Source organism: Rhinoderma darwinii, chromosome 1 (genome assembly GCF_050947455.1).
Source record: "Rhinoderma darwinii isolate aRhiDar2 chromosome 1, aRhiDar2.hap1, whole genome shotgun sequence".
Lineage (NCBI taxonomy): Eukaryota > Metazoa > Chordata > Amphibia > Anura > Rhinodermatidae > Rhinoderma > Rhinoderma darwinii.
In genome coordinates, this window is record NC_134687.1 from 350168634 (window position 1) to 350192936 (window position 24303).

A 24303-nucleotide genomic window follows, 5' to 3' on the forward strand; every position below is an offset into this window, starting at 1 on the left:
TTGCTTTGTAAATTTAAATAAAAAAATAATAATTTTATCTCTATAAATACTATTTCCCAGGCAATTGCCCTCTAATTCAAAATACAAAAAGCAGTGCATGCATACAGTATATCGACAAAGGCATTGGGACACCCACACATTAAACCTACAGGGGCTTTTATAAATCCCATTCTAAATCCATAGGCATTATTATGGAACGGTCACCCCCCCCCCCCCCTCTGCAGTTAAAACAGCTTCCACTCTTCTGAGAGGGATTCAAGACTTTTAAGTGTCTAGGAATTTTTTCCCATTCATCCAGAAGAGCATTTGTGAGCATTTGTGAGGTCAGACACAGATGTTGGACGAGATGGCCTGGCGCGCAATCTCCATTCTAGCTCATCCCAAAGTTGTTTGTTGGGTTTGAAGTCAGGGCGCTGTGAGGGCCAGTCATGTTCTGCCACACCAAACTCACCCAACCATGCCTTTATGGACCTTGCTTTGTGCACTGGGGCACAGTCATGCTGGAACAGAAAAAAGGCCTTCCCCAAAGTGTTCTCACAAAGTCGAAAGCTACAATTGTCTAAAATGTCTTGGCTTGCAGAATGTCAGGTAATTTTCCAATCTCAGATGCGTCCATCAGACTGCCAGATAGAAAAGGGTATAGTTCGTCACTCCACAGAATATGATTCCACTAATCCAGAGGTGGCGGGTGTGCTTTACAATACTCCATCCGACGATTGGCATTGTGCTTGGTGATATAAGGTTTGCATGCAGTTGCTCAACCATGGAAGCCCATGCTATGAAAAGTCTGTGTCACAGTTTTAGCGCGGATGTTAATGCCAGAGGAGGTTTGAAGCTCTGCAGTTATTGTCAGAAGAGTGTTTTATGCACCTCAGCACTCACTGACCCTGCACTGTAATTTTACGTGGTCTGCACTTCGTGGCTGAGTTGCTGTGGTTCCTCAATGTTTCCACTTTGTAATAATATCACTCACAGTTGATCATAGAATATCTAGGAGGGAAGAAATGTTACGAGTTGACTTATTGCAACGGTGGCATCCTATTACAGTACCACGCTGGAATTCAGTGAGCTCTTTACAATGACCCATTCTTTCCCAGATGTTTGTACTGGCAGACTGCATGGCTAGGTGCTGGATTTTATACACCTGTGGTAATGGCACTGAATGAAACACCTGACTTCAATGATTAAGAGGCGTGTCCCAATACTTTTGTCCATACAGTGTATATAAAGTTAAGACTATCTATCTGTATTCCCTGACCAGTGCACCTCATGCTATGAAAAATAAAATGTAGTGATAACACTTCTTCCATACAAATAGCCCTGTATGTTGAATTGCGCATCAATTCCCTATTTGGAAGTGCAGCGAACATTATCTTTAGCTTCTTTTATACAATAAACGAACGTCCAAAGATAATGTTAAAGCAGGATCTTGTTTCCTGCATTAGAATATATAAATTGAACAGTCCCAAATAGGCCGATTTGTAAGAAGTGGGTATTGACCTCGTGATTCATATATTGACGTCCACTATTAAAGACAGTCAGATAGTCTGTTATAGTATTTTACAATTCCAGTTGTGAACGACTTGCCACGATTTCACATAGGTAAATATTTGAACACTCCTTATTTAGATGCAGTATGTATCAGCCATCACCTCAAGGTAAATAGTACTTATCTTTTTGAAATCTGCTTCAAAAGTCACTCAGGGCCCTGTTTTGAGTGTTCAAGAATCGCTTCCCGTTGCAGGGGATATAGCAGGGTTATCAAGCGACTTACACGTTGTGGGTCATCCCAAATTGCGGTCAAGGTAAATGGTAACCAGCGTGGCATGGGGTCATGCTTAGATCAGATATGGCGTGAAGACTCCTGTCTATTTGACTTGTAGCTGATTGGCTGACGCGTTTTATCCCATACATTGATCCTGGACGGCACCGTGTAATACACTGATTTAATTTATTAGGGTTTAATCCTGAATAGGTATTTTTTTTAAATCACTCCCTCTATCAACTTATAATTCCCTAATAGAGTATATAAACATGGGCTTTCTAAACTGGACAACCATTTAACCCCTTTAGGACACAGCCTGTTTTGGCCTTCAGGACACAGCCTATTTTTTCAAATCTGACATGTGTCACTTTATGTGGTAATAACTCCGGAATGCTTTTACCTATCCAAGCGATTCTGAGATTGTTTTCTCGTGACATATTGTACTTTATGTTAGTGAAAAAATTTGGTCGATAAATTCAATATTTATTTGTGAAAAACTTCAAATTTTAGCAAAAATTTGCAAAAATTAGCATTTTTCTAAACTTAAATGTATTTGCTTGTGAAACAGATAGTAATACCACACAAAATAGTTACTAGTTACCATTTCCTATATGTCTACTTTATGTTTGCATCATTTTTTTTCACGTACTTTTATTTTTCGAGGACGTTACGAGGCTTAGAACTTTAGCAGCAATTTCTCATATTTTCAATAAAATTTCAAAAGGCTATTTTTTCAGGGACCAGTTCAGTTCTGAAGTGGCTTTGAGGGCCTTATATATTAGAAAGTCCCCATAAATCACCCCATTTTGAAAACTGTACCCCTCAAGGTATTCAAAACCACATTCAGAAAATATTTTAACCCTTTAGGCGTTTCACAGGAATTAAGGCAAAGTAGAGGTGAAATTTACAAATTTCATTTTTTTTGCCGAAATTCATTTGTAATAAAAAAAAATCTGTAACACAGAAGGTTTTACCAGAGAAACGCATCTCAATATTTATTGCCCAGATTCTGCAGATTTTAGAAATATCCAACATGTGGCCCTAGTGTCCTAATGGACTGAAACACAGGCCTCCGAAGCAAAGGAGCACCTAGTGGATTTCGGGGCCTCCTTTTTTTAGGAATATATTTTAGGCACCATGTCAGGTTTGAGGAGGTCTTGTGGTACCTAAACAGCCGAAACCCCCCCAAAGTGACCCCATTTTGGAAACTACACCCCTCAAGGCATTTTTCTAGGGGTATAGTTAGCATTTTGACCCCACAGTTTTTTTGCAGACTTTAGTGGAATTAGTCTGTGAAGATGAAAATCACCTATTTTTCTGTGGAAACATAGAATTTTTTCATTTTTACAAGGAATAAAGGAGAAAAAGCCGCCCAACATTTGTAAAGCAATTTCTCCCGATTACGGCAATACCCCATATGTGGTCGTAAACTGATGTTTGGACCCACAGCAGGGCTCAGAAGGGAGGGAGCGCCTTTTGGATTTTGGAAGCAGATTTTGCTGGATTGGTTTTCAGTGCCATGTCGGGTTTGCAACGCCCCGGAGGGACCAAAACAGTGGAAACCCCCCAAAAGTCACCCTATTTTGGAATCTACACCCCTCAAGGAATTTTTCTAGGGGTATAGTGAGCATTTTGGCCCCTCAGGATCTTTTTTAGAGCTAGGGTGACCAAAAAACAGCGATTTTGGCGCTTTAAATTCTTTATTTATTACAGCGTTCACCGTGCGCAATAAATTACGTTTTAATTTATTCTGCCGGTCGGTACGATTACGCCGATACCATATGTGTATAGTTTTTTTTAAGTTTTGCAGCGTTTGCACAATAAAATGAAGTTTCTATAAAATAATTTATTTTCTGGGACACGCTATTCTGAGCCGTAACTTTTTTATTTTTTCGTCAAAAAAGCTGTGGGAGGTCTTGTTTTTTGCGGGACGGGTTGTAGTTTTTATTGGTACCATTTTGGGGTAAATGCAACTTTTTGATCACTTTTTATTCTATATCTTGGGAGGGGTGGTGACCAAAAAATAGCGATGCTGACCGTTTTCAGTTTATTTTGTTTGCGGCGTTCACCGTGCGGAAAAATTAACATTATAGTTTCATAGATTGGGTCGTTACGAACGCGGCGATACCAAATATGTGTACTTTTTTTTAACGTTTTCATTTTTTCCCTATAATAAATGACTTATTATAGGAAAACAAAACCTTTTATTTTTACACTTTTATAAAACATTTTTATTAACTTTTTTTTACTTTTTACACTTTATATTTTTGTTTATTAACTTTTTTTTTTACTTTTTACACTTTCTTTTTTTGACCTGCAGCTCTGATCGCTGCTAGAATACATTACACTACCTAGGTAGTGTAATGTATTCCAACTGTCAGTGTGACGTCACAGTCACTCTGACAGTTGGTCTACGAGGATCAGCAGAGGCTGATCCTCATAGGCTGACATACATGGCAGACCTGGGGGCCGTTGTCTGGCCCCCAGGTGCCATCACAAGCATCAGAAGCCCCCACGATTGCATGGGGGCTGCTGATGCGCTACAAACCCGCTACATGCGGAGATCGCAATCGAGCCCCGCATGTAACGGGTTAATTGCCGAAATCAGCGGCGATGAGCCGCTGATCGGCAACACTGGAGAGTGTCAGCTGTCGGGGACAGCTGATCTCCAAGTTCCCGATGCACACTGTCGCCGACAGTGTGCATCGGGAATGGCACAGTGACTTTCTGTCACTCTGACAGGAAGCCTATCAGGACCAGCCGAAGGTTGGTCCTGATGGGCTTCTGTCCATGGCAGACCCGGAAGCCATTGTTTGGCTTCCGTTTGCCATACTAACTATCGTCAGACCCCGCGATTTCGGACGGGGGTCTGCCGATATGTTAGAAACCCCTAAAATTCGGCGATTGCACCCGATCGCCGAATTTAAGGGGTTAATGCGCCGAAATCAGCGGCAAAGGACCGCTGGCCGGCAAGAGGGGAGTGTCAGCTGTCGGCGACAGCTGACCTCCTGGTTCCCGGTGCACACTGTCGCCGACAGTGTGCACCGGGATTAACTCAGTAACTGTACGTCCTCGTGCGGGAAGTAACTTCCTGCAACGACGGACAGTTACGTCCTGGTGCGGATAGGGGTTAAAGGAAAGAGTTTAACAAAAAAAAATTTTTTCATGTCAGTTTTATGTCAGTGTTTTATTAAAAACGTTTTTATTTATTTGTGTGTTTGTGTGTTACTTTTTTCTATTTTTTCACTTTTTCTTCCCTATGGGGGCTGCCATTTTTTTTTCCATTTCTGTATGTGTCGATTAACGACACATACAGACATGGAATTCGGCAGTCACAGTCCCATAGGGACTGCGAACGGGGCCCGTCCCATCCACTTCTGTGTACGCCGTCTGTGTGGGAACGGCGCATGCGCCGCTCCCACACAGTCCAATTTGAAATGCGCGCCGTCCGGCGCCATTTTCCTGTGGACCGGAAGTCGCGGCCGGACAGTAAGATTACTACTTCCGGTCGCGGTTTCCGGACTTGTGCACTTGGACCAGCGGCAGCAGACGGAGCGGACGGGCCGGAGGGAGCCGCGGCGGCAGGAACAGGTAAGAGATTTCTATGTATGTTCGGGTTTGTGTGTGTTTACTACTGTATGTAAACCTACTACACTGTGTGTTAGCTCAAAAAATGGCGACACACAGTTTAGGAGGTTAGACCGTTCAATCCCCTCGTTTATCCCGGCACTAGCCAGGATAAAGGAGGGGGGGATGCTGAGAGCTCACTAGAGCGAGTGCTTTTTTCCCAATTTTGCAGAAAAAAGCAATGTGGTTGCTTTACCACATGCAATGCTGCAATTTTGGGAATAGCTCCATCTAGTGACCAGTGCTGGGAAATATTATAAATTAGAATCTAATTTATAATATTTCCTGACTCGTGAAAAAAATAAAAAAAATTTGAACAATGTTTAATCACCTACACACTAAATGTTTAACTAAAAAAAAAACAAACATGTTTTGCTGGCAACACATTCCCTTTAAATCTGTAAAGAATGGAACTCACCTGACCTCTAAGCTGAACCCTGGTAAAATAGGTGCAATTGCCCAAATCTTTATACATCTGTCATTTGCTGTTCATTTCAGTGTCTACAATTATAAACTATTTAGTACAGCGTTGCTCATAGATCAATTTATAAATAATGCTATTGAAAGAAAGAGTCTATGGAGGAATTTGTGAACCGCAAAAACATAGGATATGTCCTATTTCAGCACTGACCCTTATATGCTCCGTTGAAGCAGTCGTGTGAACGGCCCGATTGAAGTACATGGGTCTGTGTGACAGCCGTTGTTTTAAGATCTGTGCTTGCCATCAGTAAAAGGAAATATTTTCCATCTTGAACGAATATACAACTGACAGATTACTACAATTGTATGCAGTAATGCAATTATGTGACATAATATACGGCTCTATATATAGCAGCATCTGTTGCTGAACGCCATAGAAACATCTGGAAGAACCTCCTCTGAACCCAAAAGTCATAGTTATTCCTGATTGATTTTACATGATGAAGTGTTATTGTATCAATTATTAAAAGACTTGATGGAGTTAATTACCTTATTTACTTTTTCTGCACTGCTACCCACCACCACAGAGCAACCACAAGTCTGCAGATGTGAGCTGATGGCACTGTCAATGAAAGACAAAAAAAAAAACATATATATACGATTGGTATTTCCCAGCACAGCAGAAATGGCTCAACCTCCCAATATATACTAAAATTATTTGTACAAGTAATTATGAATATCTCTATACTGTGCAATCCATTCAATTCCACATTTTTACTACTCACAGCAGAAATGCCTTGTAAATAAAGTCTGTAATGCATAATGTTGCAATGACAAAAAAAAAAAAAAAGAGGTACAAAAATAGTATTTTGTCAGAACAACATATTAAAGAATAAACCCAACTTTAAATAATAACATGGTGAGCACATAAGTGCTGGAGTTGTAGGAAGGTTAGCTGGTACTCGTGTCACAAGAATACATAAAAAGGCTAAAACGCAACACAGACATGTTACTAGATGTGGCATCACTACCATACTGTCCAAAGCAGGGCTGGTCATAAGAGCAGAAACTTTATAGACCTGTCAGAAGGTCCTACATCCTATTTTCCATGAAAGACATTAACCCCTTCCCGTTGTAAACAACTTTCAGATTTTCATTTTCGTTTTTTCCTCCCCACTTTCCAAAAGCCATAACTTTTTTATTTTTCCATCGATATAGTCCTATGGGGGCTTGATTTTTGCGGGACGAGTTGTAGTTTTTCGTAGCGCCATTTATTGTGCCATATAATGTACTAGGAAACTAGAAAAAAAATTATTTGTGGAGTAGAAAATGAAAAAAAAACAAGCAATTCCTCCATTGTTTTTTGCGCTTCGTTTTTATGGAATTCACTGTACAATTAACACAGAATGTTATCTTTATTCTACGGGTCAATACGATTACGGCGATACTAAATATATATAGTTTTTTCTATATTTTACTACTTTTACAAGTAAAAAAAAGTAAGTGTAAAACGTATTTATTTATTTTGTTTTGCCAAATTCTGGGAGCCATAACTTTTTTATTTTTCCGTCGATTAAGTGGTATGAGGGATTATTTTTTGAGGGATAAGCTGTAGTTTTGAATGATACCATTTTGGGGTACATGCAACGTTTTGATCCCTTTTTTATTTCATTTTTTGTGGGAGATGAGGTGACCAAAAAAATAGCGATTCTGGCGTTTACAATTTTATTTTTTTTATTTTTTAAGGCAAACACCGTGCAGGTTAAATAATGATATATTGTAATAGTTAAAACTTTTGCGGCGATACCAATTATGTTTATTTTTTTTACTATGCTCTTTGTGAGTATTTGTGAGCCAAAACGAGGAGTGATTCCAAAACACAGACTACGTACAAATCTTTCCATTATACTTTTTCTTTGTTTATTTTCCACTCCTGGTTTTGACTTAGGCCCCATGCACACGACCGTGTTCGTTCCGTATATACATGTTTCAGTACGGGACAGTATTCCCGCGGGGAGGCAGGGAGCCTAGCATCATATATAACTATGATGCTAGGAGCCCGGCTCCCCGAACTGTGTTCGGCCCGGGAAATGAGTCCGAAACGCAGTCACGGACCGAACTCGTGTCCATGAGGCCTTACAAATACTGTTCCAAAATACTGCCATGTGAAAGAGGCCTAGGTGTATGTTCACTCGGCAAAATTTTTGTGCCGGATTCCGCCGCAAAATTCCACCTCCCATTCAGTTCAATGGGAGCCAGACACTTCTGTTTCCCGGTAGCTGTTTTTTTTCAGCTAGAAAGAAAAAGAAGTGCCCTGCCCCATCTTCAGGTGGATTCTGCCCGAACCTTTCACTGAAGTAAATGGGAGGAGGAGCAATTCCGCGGCAGATTTTGCGGTAGGACTCGCCAAGCAAAATCCGCCGTGTGGACTGACCCTTAGAGTGGATTTCAAGTCCCTCTGCAGCCAAAAGAGGATCTATTAATTAATTATAATGATAAATATCCACATTATTATCCCTTCCCCACCTTGCTGATGCCCAGCTCAAATTTATACCGTTATGGTGAATGTTCGTCCTATACTCATAATCATCCAACACGTGCTCATATACTTTCATTACCCAAAAATACGCCACAACAAGTGTCATTTTGGCATAAGTTTGGCTAATACATACTGGTAACTTATTAACTCGTTTTTTATTTTTTGTCAATGGGAATCAATGACAGATGTATGCAACTTTATAAGCATACATCTGGTGGACATTTCAAATGGCCCCACCAAACTTAATCGCAAAACATATCTTTATGCTCCCATACCTAATCTGTACCACATTGTATAGTGCCATGAAACATGATGTCACCATATAAACCAATAAAACAGAAAAATAATTAACATGCAATTCCACCACACAGATATATATCTACACTGCTGTAGAATGAATTTAAGTCTAAACAGTCAAAAATATTGCCATAGAAAAAAAAAAAAAAAAAAAAAGAAGACCAGCGGGTTGTGCAACAGCTAGTATGCCCTACACTTAAGGGGGTTTTACACACTGGGCAATTATCGGGCAAACGGTCGTTCATAGAACGCTCGTTGCCAATAATTGCCCTGCGTAAACAGGACAGCGATCAGCAGATGAACGAGCAAACACTCATTCATCTGCTGATCGTACCATTTTAAAAAAGTAAAACATTATCGACGTCAGCAGCACATCTCCCTGTGTAAACAGGGAGACGTGCTGCCGACAGGATATGGGGACAAGGGATCAGAGTAACGACCGCTAGTCCCCATGCATAGCTCCTTGTGACAGGAGCAAACGAGTGCCGATCAACGAGCTGTTTTGTTGATCGGCGCTCGCTGCACAGTCCAAAATCGGCCGGGGTAATAGGGCCTTAAGTTCTCATCTTAATATTATTGAGACTGTGTGGGATTACCTACAAAGACAAAAGTATATGAGACAGCCAAGCCTGCAGAAGCACTGTCACTAGTTTTCCAAGAGACAAGCAACAACCTACCAGTTGATTTCCCTATAAAACTGCTCAAGATTGCTGTATCAAATATTGATCTGATGTAAAAAATGGTTTTAGGAGTACTTATTATCTGTCTACTAAAAAAATGTATTTCACAATTAAAAAATAATGAAAAACATTTAAAGTATTTATAAATCAAAATATTCATAAAGTGGTTATGCCACCATTAAATATAATTTTCATTGTATAGATCATAAATAACAATGTTTGCTATTTACATGCTGTTAAAAAAACAATCCAGTGAAGAGTTAGAATATGACATTTACTTGCATAGTATGCTGCCACCTGGTGTTTAAAGTGTATAGCAATGTGCACGTCCACCTAATGAGCCGAGTGCTGGTGGACATGCATGCTCAGTCACTCTCCCAATTGCCAGATCTCTGCATAGTGTAGAGCAGCCAATAGAAAGAGCTTTCTGGCCTGCTTATCAGGGAAGGAGCAGAGACTCTGCGGTAGCATAGCAGTATAGCTGAGTAGGCTCCTTCTCAGCTTAATAGGACTGTAAATCTCTGCAACCTGACAGCTGATACAACCCTGAACATGCCCACTCTTTCTTTATTGTTTTATTTTATTATAATTTTATTTGTTTCTAAGGGAGTGCATACTGCGGTTGTCACACAGTATATATCTTCACTACTCTGGATCCTATGTTACTCATCTGTAGAAGAAGTAAGAAGGGACTATATGGTCTGCTGCCAGAGGTGGAAGGGGACAAATTGTGCTCAAAACCCCTCCCCCAGCAGCACAGATTAGCAGCAGCACAGATAGCAGAAGCACCGAGGGAGACACATGGAAACAAAAGAGAAAAAAAATAATGACAAGGTGTTATTTTTATGTTAGACACACTGCAAATTAAAACAGCCATTAACATTTTGGACTTTCGGTATGAAAAAAATTCATGGGATAACCCCTTTAAATATGGCTTCAGCTTTCAGTGATAATAAACTAGACATCTGGCTGTAGCGTACCTGGCAACGAAGCACCTTGTTATTTTGATTGAGCTATCAAAGATTGTACTTTCAGAAAATAAGTGAAGCTGACGGGAACCTTTCAAGCACTATTGCCCATGCTGAGCAAGCCTTCTGAATATACACAGACGACCATCAAGAAAACTACGGGAGCTCAAAGCATGTCAGAGAGAATGGCAGGGTAAACAAGAGAGACGGAAAATGATACTTGAGCAGGTTTATGAACTTGTTTAGTACTGTGGACAGTCCACTCAATATTGAATTATTATTATTATTATAAAATACCAATGATCGTTATGGAGGCAGCTTATAAGAATACAAAGAGCATACACCATGTGTAATGACAGGGATAGGGAAACAGACAAGTGAGCCCTAATCTACCCGCCACTCAGTCCCTGCCTACTTGCAATGACCCGTCCTAGGCGACGGGGTACAACTGGGCGATGGTCCCTACACTCAGTAAGTGCACGACAGACAACCAGACAAGGAAACACAGAACAAAGGGAAACGGGGCAGTTGCCCACGGCAACACCGTGAGCAACAAGAGTAGTAAACGAGCCGAGTCAAACCAGGAGAGTACGAGGTGCCAAACGCAGAGCAGGAGAGTAGTGAACAAGCCGAGTCAAACCAGGAGTGTACGAGGTACCAAACGCAGAGCAGAAGAGTAGTCAGTAAGCCAGGGTCAATACGAAGCAGGGACAAGTAATTCAAGAAGCTGCAGCAGGGCCAGGAAACCAACAGAGAAGAATCACAAGCAAGGAGGAACAGGAAAGGCAGGTATAAATAGACAGAGGGCGGGAGCTAGCTCCGTCTGGCCAGGCTGTGATAGGCTCTCCCACTCCTAAGCCTGCCATCCTGAGTGGTGGAAGATGGAGTCAGTCTCACAGACATAGAAGCAGGTGCAGACTGATTACCTATGGGCGTGGATACAGAAGCTGTGCCTGGCAGATCCTTAACACCATGACAGGAAACTAAAAATTGGTTAAAAATACACAGGTACCCTATCAGAATCAGTGTTAGAGAAACATCCCGGACAAGTGCTTCAGGGAAGCAGCCATAACCTTTAATAGACTATGAAATCCACTAGAACTAATGCGGTTTGGTTACAGAATTAACATTTCAGAGGTGTTCTTAGATAAGGGTATCAAGGTAAGGCAGCATCAAGAAGTCACTACTGACCAATTAGTTTTAAAGAGGCTCTGTCACCAGATTATAAGTGCCCTATCTCCTACATAATCTGATCGGCGCTGGAATGTAGATAACAGCAGTGGTTTTTATTTTGAAAAACGATCATTTTTTAGCAAGTTATGAGCAATTTTAGATTTAGTTTCTTAATGCCCAACTGGGCGTGTTTTTACTTTTGTCCAAGTGGGTGTTGTAAAGAAGTGTATGAGGCTGACCAATCAGTGACCAATCAGCGTCATACACTTCTCATTGTTCCAGCCCAGCATGATCCACAGCACAGTGTGATTGTGCAGTGAAAGAAGCTGGGCTGGAACAATGAGAAGTGCAGGACACTGATTGGTCACTGATTGGTCAGCCTCATACACTTCTTTACAACACCCACTTGGTCAAAAGTAAAAACACGCCCAGTTGGGCATTAAGAAACTAAATCTAAAATTGCTCAGAACTTGCTCAAAAATGATAGTTTTTCAAAATAAAAACCACTGCTGTTATCTACATTTCAGCGCCGATCAGATTATGTAGGAGATAGGGCACTTATAATCTGGTGACAGAGCCTCTTTAAGAGTCTGGAGGGTCTGTGGAGGAGCAGCATGAAAGAACTCCACAAATTTAAAGGAACAGTGTCATCACAATTTTTTTTTTAATATGTTAAAGATGTTAGTGCTTTATTAAAAACGTTTATATTTATTTGTGTGTTTGTGTTTTACTTTTTCTTATTTTTACACTTTTTCTTCCCTATGGGGGCTGCCATTTTTTTTTCCATTTCTGTATGCGTCGATTAACGACACATACAGACATGGAATACGGCAGCCACAGTCCCATAGGGACTGCGAACGGGGCCCGTTCCATCCACTAACATGTACGCCGTCTGTGTGGGAACTGCGCATGCGCCGCTCCCACACAGTCCAATTTGAAATGCGCGCAGTCCGGCGCCATTTTCCTGTGGACCGGAAGTCGCGGCCGGACAGTAAGATTACTACTTCCGGTCGCGGCTTCCGGACTTGTGCACTTGGACCAGCGGCAGCAGACGGAGCGGATGGGCCGGAGGGAGCCGCGGCGGCAGGAGCAGGTAAGAGATTTCTATGTATGTTCGTGTTTGTGTACGTTTACTACTGTATGTAAACCTACTACACTGTGTGTTAGCTCAAAAAATGGCGACACACAGTGTAGGAGGTTAGACCGTTCAAACCCCTCATTTATCCCGGCACTAGCCAGGATAAAGGAGGGGGGGGGATGCTGAGAGCTCACTAGAGCGAGGGCTTTTTACCCAATTTTGCAATGCTGCAATTTTGGGAATAGCTCCATCTAGTGACCAGCAATGGGAAATATTATAAATTAGAATTAATTTATAATATTTCCTGACTCGTGAAAAAAATAAAAAAAATTTGAACAATGTTTAATCACCTACACACTAAATGTTTAATTAAAAAAAAAAAAAACATGTTTTACTGGCAACACATTCCCTTTAAGGACACATTCTACAATACAATAGAATGCTAGGAAATTCATCCACTTTTACTTGAGCTTTATTGATTTAGAATCTTTATCTACGTGGCTTCTCATATTAGTTGTTGCACAGCAGTTATATTCCACATCATGCCGTCACCTACTGTGCTCATTCAGTCATCCTACACTAGAATCTGACACCTCCTGTTATGAAGCACCATGAAAATCGAGGAACCATTGATTAAAAAGAGAAAGAAAGACAGAATATGGATCATAATTTATAGTTTAGAAGAACAGAACAGAAATTGTGCACAAAATAAAATAAATTATTTCCGTCTCTAGGATGCAACTAAAGATATACAAGGTGGTTAACCCCTTAATGACCGCCGATTAGCCTTTTCACGGCGGTCATTAATGGGCTTTATTCTACAGCGCCGCTTTTCCACGGCGCTGCATTAGAATAAAGTAAACCGAGCAGGGAGCCGTCAAATCTCCCTGCTCTCAGCTGCCAGACGTAGCTGAGAGCTGGGGGCGTCCCTGCTCTGCCGTGTGAGATCGATATAAGTATCGATCTCACCCGTTTAACCCCTCAGATGCGGTGCACAATAGCGTGCACCGCATCTGAGTGGTTTTGGAGAGAGGGAGGGAGCTCTCTCTCATCCCACTGACACCCGGCGATAAGATCGCCGAGTGTCTGTGATGGCAGCCGGGGGCCTAATAAACGCCCCCAAGTCTCCCTGTAATGAATGCCTGCTAGGTCATGCCGCAGGCATGACCTAGCAGATGCCTGTCCGTTTTAAACGGACAGGCAGTAATACACTGCAATACAAAAGTATTGCAGTGTATTATAAATGCGATCGGATGATCGCATATGAAAGTCCCCTAGTAGGACAAGTAAAAAAAAAAAGTTGAATAAAGTTAAGAAAAAAAATGAAAAACCCACTTTCCCCCTTACAAACTGCTTTATTATTAAAAAACCACAATAAAGCAAAAAGGTTACGCATATTTGGTATCGCCGCGTCCGTAACGACCCCGACTATAAAGCTGTTACATTATTTAACCCGCACGGTGAACGCTGTAAAAAAAATAAAATAAAAAACAATGGAAAAATTGCTGTTTTCTGTTAATCCTGACTTTAAAAAAAATGTGATAAAAAGTCGCATCTACTCTCAAATGGTACCAATAAAAACTACAAGTCGTCCCGCAAAAAACAAGCCTTCATACAACTGCATCGGCGGAACAATAAAATAGTTATAGCTCTTCGAATGGGACGATGGAAAAACTTAAAAAATGGCTTGGTCATTAGGGCTCAGAATGCAAGCAGGGGGAAGGGGTTAAGAAGCAAAGGTGTTTTGTATGCACACATTATCTAGAGCAAAACAATGCTTGTGTTCAATCCCTATGGAGCAAACCAAATTTACATGGAAAGCAAAGAAAACGCTAAAAGAATATGTTTGCTATTACATACTTGCTTAGGAAACCTTCATGGCAGCTGTCACCAATATCATCATCATTGAGAACAGTAGTGGCAATCTAAAAAACAAAATAAATCATCAAGTCACTGCACCGTAGTCTAGAATGGTAAATTTACATTATAGAGACTGCAGATATTTATGCTAAGGCCTAGTTCACATCTGCGTTGGAGTCTCCATTAGAGGCCTCCATCGCAGATTCTGCTGAAAATACTGTAAACAGTACGCGATTGTTTTTGGTAAAACCACGGACACCCTAACAGAAACCAGACGAAACCCATTAAAATCAATGGGTTCCATCGGTCACAGGTGGTGTCTGTGGTGCAGCGGAACCACTGCTTCCAGTTATTCCCTCTGATGAAGCAGAACAACAGAATTACGAGTGCAGGTGTGAACATAGCCTAATATCTACTGGAAACTGACCAGGGTAAATAGTTGACACTAGCAAAAAACTTCCAGCACTCACTTTTTCAGAGGCTCACTCGAAATCGAAATGCACTTGACTGAGTGTTGGTTACTGGCAACCCACCTAATTTTTAGCTTCAACTAGTTTAAATAAATATCCCCAAGGATGTTTCATAAAGGATGCTCTTAGATTTCAAGATTACGGAATTCTAACCCTAAAGAGGAAATCCAGTGAAAAATGATCTCACGACATATCACATAAAAAAATTTGAAAATCCCATTGGTACTGTCTGTGAGCTGGCACCACCAACAATTTCCAGAAAGAAGGGGCTGCGGCACTTAAACCCCTTGGGCACTGCTTAATTATTTAATTTACGTGACACCATTGACAAAAGATGTTTGGGAGCTCTATAGTTTTAGAATTTAACTGAGGTCACTCAACCCATCAATGCAATATTCATTTAAGTCAGGAGATCACTTTTGGGTAGATTTCCACTGTAAACTGCACAATACATGTATTATATAATTCTAAAATTACCTGTGGAAAGCACCATCCATTATTCACGTGGTCACTTAGGGCTGTTTATGTGGATCACATTATGATTGACCGGCAGAAGCATTATACACATTTGCCCCTACAGATCTTTTGCTTAATGGATACTACAATATCCCAGACCGTTTAGGCTGGATTCACACATCACATATTTGCTGACAGGAATCTCGGAAAGCTTTTTTTTCTCCCAGAAGAATAAAGGATCAAGCAAAATTCAACATAACTGATCCTTGTTTTTCCCAACAACTGCCCCCATGCAGGGAAGATTGACCAGTTATTGGCATGTAAGACATTTATGGCATATCCACGGGATATTCCATAAAGGTCTGACAGATTCCGGTGCCAGCACTGGGCCCCGCACCGATCGCCACAACAGGGGTCATCCACCACCGTCCTGCCTAGCGAGGCAATGAATTAATGGAGAGGTTGCTGCTCATGTGAGTGGCTGCCTCCGCTTGCTCGGCTATTTACATAACTCTAAGAAGAATTAATGGAGAGATTTATTGCTTCTGTGCCCGGATGCAGCAACTGCCCCTATCAGGCAGGACGGAGGTTGTCCGAACCCTGTTCTTGAGATAGGTGCAGGTCGCAGAGATATCACAGCATCTATCAGACATTTATGGCATATCCTGAGGATTTTGAATAAATGTCTTAGATTGGAATACCCCTATAATGGTGCATTTTACCACAATGAACTAATTTATACAATGAATAAACTTTATTTACATGAACCCACAAAACACTAATTGAAGTGGAAGTAGTACATTTCTTCATTGCATATTTTCGGCATCACAGCAGACAAAGCAGAGGGCGGCAAAGAGCTATATTCTCCAGCGCTTCCTAAGGAATGACAAATGTTTGAGGTGACACCAGAATACATTAATCACCGGGCTGACAGATGGATTTAGAGACCTTCTCTTCAAATAGCCAGGTTTAAAGGCTTACATCTATTTCTTCAGGAACGCCATGCGACTTCATAGATGACAGCAGCTCCATAATAGGAATAACTTCTCCAGTCAACATGGAAATGATACTCTGGCCCTGTACATGGATAGAGGGAAAGGGTTGGGGAGTGACATTACGTTACAACCACAGAATCAGATATAAATGGTAAAAATCAGATTTTAAAAGCAGGCAAAAAAAATTGCAGAACATTTTTTTAGGATAGGATTCATGCATGGTGGTGACGGAGCAAAATCAAAAGAAATGCAAACAAAACTCAGTGTTACATGGTGATATATTATAGTGGGGTAAAATACTGCTTTAGGCAGCGCAGTGTGCTGGGGCCTGTAGAACTACAGAATGAGGCGTGCCAATTATAATGTATGTAACTAATAATAGCGGCATACAGTATAGTACAGTATACAGCATGAAGTACAAGCTGCTAAAGCCCAAATGGTGGCCATAGTTACAATTATCTTTAGAAGTCCCAGCATTGTTACACTAAGGGCTCATGCACCTCAGAGTTGTATAAAGCCACAATACGGTACCCACAGCAGCCTTGTTGGCCATACATCACCTTTGAATGCCTCTGATTTTTTTTTCTTTTGCATCAATACATAATCCGACAGTTGAAATTAAGGCACCAAAGTATTTTCCCCTTGATACATTGCTTCTAGTGAAGAATAGCTCTGTAATACGGTGTGTAGACACAGAGTGCCTGCAGATCCAAGGTATGGTACCAGACTGACTTAGTGTGCAGCGAGCCTTACTCAATATCTTATAAAGGGGGAAAAGATAACATTGGAAAAATCTGTGATCTTGGACCGTCACTGATTTACAGAATAAAATGGTTGTAAAAAGAGCTTAAATGTTATGAACACCTTTGACATGTAAAAAAATGTTTTTTTTTTAACATATATTAGTAGCCACTTTCAGGCTGCAATCTTCATTTTAAGATATTCGGATATACATTTTCCAACCTACTTCTAGTTTCAGACTTTTCTTACGTGGACATGTCTTTCCTAGTAATATATGCTGGAGGTGAGATCTACGTGTCCAGGGTGCGGCTGCCTTTACTAGGTCTCATGTATCAGCACAGCTTCGTCCCTGTACTGCTTAATTCTTCCACAGAGGGATCCCCTCTGCCTCGACAGACACTGATGGCAAGTCTGGGTGCTACACAGCTTGTGTGATCTCTCCCCCCTCCCATTACAGACTGCTGTCTGTGCTTTTCTATCAACACCCTGATACAGTTCAGCCTGTGTGATTTGCCCTTCCTGAAGACTTGGATGCTTTCCTCCCTCTCCATACTGATCTGCCCAGCATAGCCGTCTGCCACTCTGTGCTGCCATGTCTAAAGCTTGCCATAAATTAGGGATTTCAGACGGTAGTTTTCTGAACTTGGTCTGTGAAAGTTGTCGTTCTGGATGACAACTCCATAAGTTAAAACAACAAATCGCCGATCAATATCCGCCTTAAAGAGAACCTTTCACCTCCCCATACATGTGCAGCTGAGTGCAGCATGTAATGGGCAGGGCTGCACAAACCCTGGGGCACTTTACATTTTTTTTCTACCTCCCTCCATTATTTACATATCGGTGCCGTTATATTTGGCGCCCGATATTTAAATAACCCCCTGAACAGTCAACGGGGCATGTACTGGCAAGGGGGTGCTGTAACATCGCTGTGACACTGTCCAATCAGCTGTGGACAGAGTAACAGCAAGAGCTGGAGAGAGTGTGAGAGATCAGTCTTGTACTTTGCCTGCCGAACTGGCAAGGGGGCGTGTCTCTGCTATGGACAGTGCAAGCGTTCTGCAGCTCTTACACTGTCCGTAGCAGTGAATTTAAAAAATATATATATATTTTTTCTATTATTTATTAATGTTTACGCTGCGTTTTATTTTTCCCGCATTACCACACACAATTGCGTCGCAGAAACTGCAGCGTTTACGCTACGTGGGAACCCGGCTGTAGGCTGCCACCTTTGCAAAGAGTAAATTCATTAAATTTCTTCCCTCCTAGATATTCCACAATCAAGTGATATTATTGCAAAGTATAAGTGTTTAGGAACCACAGCTACTCAGCCACAAAGTGTCAGACTATGTAAAGTTACAGAGCAGGGTCGCCAAGTGCTGAGGCGCATAGTGCATAAAAGTCGCGAATGCTCTGCTGACTCAGTAACTGCAGAATTCCAATCCTTTAACATCCGCACAAAAACGGTGTGCTGGGAGCTTCATGGCATGGTGTTCCATGGTTGAGAAGCAGCATACAAACCTTACATCTCAAAGGACAACGCCAAGTGTAGGATGGAGTGGTGTAAAGCACGTCACCACTTGACTCCGGAGCAGTGGAAACGTTTTCTGTGGAGTAACGAATCACGCTTCTCGATCTGGCAGTCTGATGGACGAGCCTGGGTTAGGCGAATGCCAGGAGAACCTGCCTGGCTGCATTATGCCAACTGTAAAGTTTGGTGGAGGAGGGATAATACTATGGGGTTATTTTTCAGAGATTGGCCTAGGCCCCCTAGTACAAGTGAAGGGAAATTATTATAAAAAAAATTTTTAATAAAAAAATATCAGTGTGTTTTGTGCAACATTATAATTCCTTTTATTAAAAGATATTTTTACATCAAGTCTAAGTTATGAACTATGAGGTCAGAGAAAAGCAGGACCCGCTAACACTGAACGCATCAGTCCCGCGGACATGATGAGTACAGGATTCAGCGCAAGATACAGCTGCTCTCTATACTGAATACAGAGTAGCTGTATCGCAAAAATAATTTTTAATAACTAATTATAAAGTTGCACAAAACACACTGATTAACCTTTTTATTTAACAAAAAACGCTTTTCAAAGGTTTACATAGCCTTTAATACTTCAGCATCCCGAGAAATTTTGGACAATTGTAGCTTTCAACTTTGTGGGAACAGTTTGGGGAAGGCCCTTTTCTGTTCCAGCATGACTGTGCCCCAGTGCACAAAGCAAGGACCATAAGGTTAAGTGTGGAAGAACTCTACTGGCCCGCACAGAGCCCTGACATTAAAAGGACTCAGTCACCAGTTTACTTAGGAGATAGGGAATTAATAATCTAATAGGGGCTTTCCCGCTGATAACTACAGTGTGATTTGTTTTAAAAAAAAAATTATTACGTTAGCATTTTTGTAAATATGTAAATGAGCCTTTATTAGACAAGTGGGAGGTAACAGCAGCGATTCTACTGAGGTGGAGCTACCTCACAGTCTCTGACGTCGTCCTATCAGCATGAAGCTGCTTCACACACAGTGGGAGACATTCTAGAGGGAAGGGGGATCACTTCAAACAGCCATATCTCGGGACAGCGGTTCTGGTGGCATATGAAAGAGGTGATTCTAATCTTTCATATGACACCAGGATCGCAGTTCTAGCTGCCAGAGATATCGCCAGTTGAATACACAGTCGGGAATGGAAGCTGTATACTATATGATCACGCTGTGTTACTGGCAGAGAAGCTGTATGCTGATTGGACAGCGTCATATAGAAAACATTACACCGCCCAGAGTGAAAAGAAAATCACCTATTTCGCTATTAGAGCCACATTAGCATATTTAGAAAAATGCTCATAACTTTGCAAATAGTAAACTATTTTTTTTAAACAAATCGCAGTGTAGTTATCAGCAGCAAAGAGCTAAATTAGATTAGTAAGGAGATAGGGAATTGATAAACTGGTGACAGAGTCCCTTTAATCCCATTGAGTAGCTTTGGGATGAACTAGAAAAGAGATTGCGAGCCAGGCCCTCTCGTCCAATACCAGTGTCTGACAAACGCTCTTGTAGCCCCAATTCACAGGTATTGCAGCCTTCTTCTCCCATTCACTTCAATAGGAGAAGAAGGCTGCAATACCTGTGAAACCGCTACATGTGTGTCGATGATTCAGTGAACAAGTATAAAAGAAAGGGGAACCAGCGCTTGTACGAGCACTGCACCACCTTCAAAATAGATGATCAGCGGGGGTCCCGGGAGTCAGACCCCGACCAATCAGCTATGGAAGGCCTGAGGATAGGCCATGAATTTGTAGGGACTGAAAAACCCCTTTAATGCCTATGGAATTTTGTGATGTCATAAAAGCTCCTGTAGGTGTAATGTGCAGGTGTCCCAATACTTTTGTCCATATAGCGTATATTGAAATTCACAGAACTAATAAAACTTACTTTATGCATCCATATCCGCCCCTTCCTGATGATGTGTGTAAGGCGAGCCACACAAACCCTGTGTAGAGGTAGGTAGAAACACAGTTCAGTTTGTGGCAGAATGATGGAGAGGCCATATGTACTCCGATCACCGTTCCAGTTTCCATCAAAGATAAGAGACACAATAATTACACCCTTTTCTGCAAGTACAAAAAACTTCACATCGATGGCCCCACTTTCTGCATTCCTTAAGATCTCTCCATTCAAAGTGTGATTTGCCAGAAATGTTATCTCTCCATCACTTAGCACAACTTCATCAGTCTTTGGGGCCCAGATATGCCTCACTCGAGGGCCCAGAATGTTGTCCCAGTAGGCAAAGGTAGCAGCTAACAGTGGTGAGTAACCATCTATGGTGATCAGAGTCTTGGCTACAGCTGGAGAAGGTGGAGGACAAAGAGCCGCCATTTTTCATTTCAGTGTCAGAGCTCTAAACTTGGAAGAAATAGAACAAACAATTTGTATACCGTATATTTCACATTATGTTGGAGCATTTGTCAAGAAATATTCTATCAATACCAGAACAGACAAGCCAAATGTATTGGCCATAATTAAAACACGACAAAGGCCAAAATCAACCTGTAGAACAGAGGGCCACAATTTGATTTAGTTTTTATCTTGTGAGACAGATGTAACTTTGGGAAATGATAGGGAGCCACACTATTATATGTTGTGTTAAAGAGAACCGGTTACTAGATCATATAGGTTGAACTGGTTTACGGAAATGAATAGCGCGGTCTCCCCGATTCCAGCTCTGGTTTTTTTTCCCTGCACCACCCTCGTTCCAGAAATATGGCCCACTCGTGTCTTCGCTCCTTTAATGCTAATTTGCTGTAGTTAACCAATGGGGTAAATACAAGCTGCCTCTGATGCTGACCAATCAGCACGGCAGCTTGAGGATGGTTCACACCCTGTTGGCTAACTACAGAAAATTAGCATATAGAAAGCCAACATAACAGTGGGCCATATCTCTGGAACAAGGGGGTCCAGGAAAAAAACAAAACAAAAACAACAGTGCTGGAATCGGGGAGACAGTGCACTATTTAGGTTAGTCATTAAATTTATATGACCTAGTGACAGGTCCTTTTTAAAGGAGTTCTCACGAAGACAACAATCCAGAAGAAAAGACGAATCTAGAGCTTCACTGGCTGGACTGTCAACTCTCTAACCAAGGAGGAGCCATTCCGATTCAAGCAGAGAGGAGTGCGTAGGAAAAACCTCCTTTGCCAATCACCATGCTTACTTCGGGCACCGGTAGTATCCATAGTATGGGTATCAGATGCAGCACTGCGTTGTGGCTTCGATTATGAACGGATGTAAACAAAGCACAAGCCTCGTACAATAATCCTAACACTGACCATGCACAGTGCAGACCTACCAAGTCACTAGGCTAAGCCAATGACATTAGGGTTCACCGCGGTGTTTCAATAGACATAGGGGTAACTACACGTGTGCCCCATTTAGTGTGTATTTGTGTCTGGGTATATATGGTATGTTGTGATGGATTATATTACTTTTGAGTACTGTATGACACCTTTAATATTGCATGCCACGTTTCTTTGGACGGTATTATAGCCACATTTGTGGTATTACTTGGGCGTTGTAATGGCACTGTTCTTCCAGCATCGCAATATTATGGTGGTATTATTTAAGACGTGTACAGAGGGACTATCCTGGCGACGTATGGTGGGATTATTAAAAGCTAGGTAAACGTTTGCACACTTTTTAAAAAAATAAATAAAACATAATATAGTATTTTAAATAACTTTTTGTTAAAAAAAAAAAAAGTTAACTCTTTGAGATACAGCTTCTGCGTACATAGAAGCTGTTCCTTGCGCTCAAAAGCCAAATCCGTCAGGTCAGCGGGACTGACGGCTTCGGTGACTGCGTTTCAGAGATCCACCTGTTATCGATCACCAATAAGTGTACGGAGGTACTATTTCAATAATGTATGGTGGTATTTTTTACGCAGTAATCGGAGGCGCCATTCTGGTACTGTATTTTCCCCTCACCTATAGGTAGCTGTACTGGGTTACAATCTCTGCAGAATGTTTTTCTTTTGCCCATGGTAAGTGATATCTTCCCATCTCAGACCTGGTGCATCTGCGTCATATCTCCCCAACATGAGAAGTCCCGGTCACAGACTCATCCGTACATTGCACTAAAAATCTCATTGTGTGAGCTTTTCCTCAATCGACAGTGTTTACTTGTTAATCAGATATCACACCGATCATAGAAAAAAATCTAGCCACAAGCCGGATAAGAATCTCACCACACATCCGCAACAACGCTCCACCAAGCGCCTAGAGATTATCACCAGCATGCAAACACGGCACTACGTTACTAGGTTCGGCTCTGCATATAACAGTATGTGATACACACAGTAGACTTGCATACCTCCCACTCATACGCTGGCAACCGGGGATACCCGGTGATAGACGCTCTCTACCGGAAATTGCCTCACGTGTTATTATTATTTGCATCTACCAGAAAACGCTTCTCAGTTCATAACCAATAGCAGCGCGGCTTTGACGTGGATCTGGAACAAATGGGTAAGAGAGAAGAGCTGCTATTGGCTTCCGACATACAGTTCATTCAATGACGTCAGTTGTTACCGGTGAGACGGAAGAGCTCAGTGTAGTGGATAGTTATGATGTGTGCAGCGCGCAGCTATAGTAACGATGTATATATATTTGGCTTCTCTCCTTGAAGAAAATGAACACATTCAGCTGCCATTTTAGCACCATTTTAGGGGCCCCACCTGACACCAAACACCCCTTCACCGCTTGTTGGTCTGATGCACGGGCGTTTGTAAGACAAAATAGCTATAAGAAAATGTTCTATTTATGATACTCTAACTTATACAGTTAAAGGCCAGCTTCACATGAACATTGTACACGTCCGTGTGCTCTTCTCGAGAACAATGGACGGCACTCGGACCTCTGAAACTCAATGGGACTATTAAGACATGCGTGATTTTTCACGCCGCGTGTTTCCGTTGTGTGAAACTCACTGAATGCCCTATTTTGGTGCGGTTTTGCGGATCACGCACCCATTGAAGTCAATGGGTGTATGAAAATCACGGAAAGCACACGGACGTCTTGCTAAAGAAATGCAGAGAAGAAAATAAATAAAAAAATGTGCACCAACTCTGACATAAAAAACGGATGCTACAGGGAACACACACTAATGCCACACGGAACTGCCAAGCAGGAAAAACGCGGTGTTTTTTGTGGACGCAAAACAGACACGTTAGTGTGAATCAGGCCATAAAGTCGCACCATGACCACATATTACCACCACATAGTGACTGATAATTACCACCACACCATGACCACATATTACCACCATACTGTTACTGAATAGAGTCCACTATACAAATACCAATATTACCACCACATAGTGACTGAATAATACCACAATACGGTTACGCCTAATGCGCACGACCGTGTGCGCCAGCCGAGTACCGTCGGTGATCCGAGGAAAGATAGAACGTGTCCTATATTTCCTTGGATCGGAGACTCGGATCATTTTTCACGGACCCGATTCACCTGCTAAAGTGAATGGGTCCGTGAAGACTATCGGGTGCCACTTGGATGCCGTAAAAAACGGCCAGAGTGGCACAACGGTCTTGTGCATGAGGCGTAGCTGAATAATACCTCCAAATCATGACCAGATGTTACCACCACACAGTGATTAAATAATACCATCATACTGTTACTGAATAATACCTCCACACCAATACCACCATACTATTACTGAATAAAA

The 24303-nt window shown here is 41.7% G+C and overlaps 1 protein-coding gene across 7 annotated transcripts in view; it reads right to left on the bottom strand.

The window, feature by feature from the left end:
- The window catches only part of C9orf72 (C9orf72-SMCR8 complex subunit), a 41757-nt gene extending 18724 nt beyond the window's left edge, over window positions 1-23033 (bottom strand). Inside the window, exons 1-6 of one of the 7 annotated variants that reach the window (XM_075826546.1) lie at window positions 22933-23033; window positions 20500-20970; window positions 16315-16410; window positions 14408-14472; window positions 6362-6434; window positions 331-990 (exon numbers count right to left, since the gene is read on the bottom strand). In XM_075826546.1, the coding sequence (XP_075682661.1) occupies window positions 970-990; window positions 6362-6434; window positions 14408-14472; window positions 16315-16410; window positions 20500-20943 (699 nt within the window). In that variant the 5' untranslated portion in view covers window positions 20944-20970; window positions 22933-23033 and the 3' untranslated portion in view covers window positions 331-969. The other 6 variants (XM_075826499.1, XM_075826490.1, XM_075826537.1 and 3 more) reach the window with 6 other exon arrangements.
- Window positions 23034-24303: the final 1270 nt, after the last annotated feature.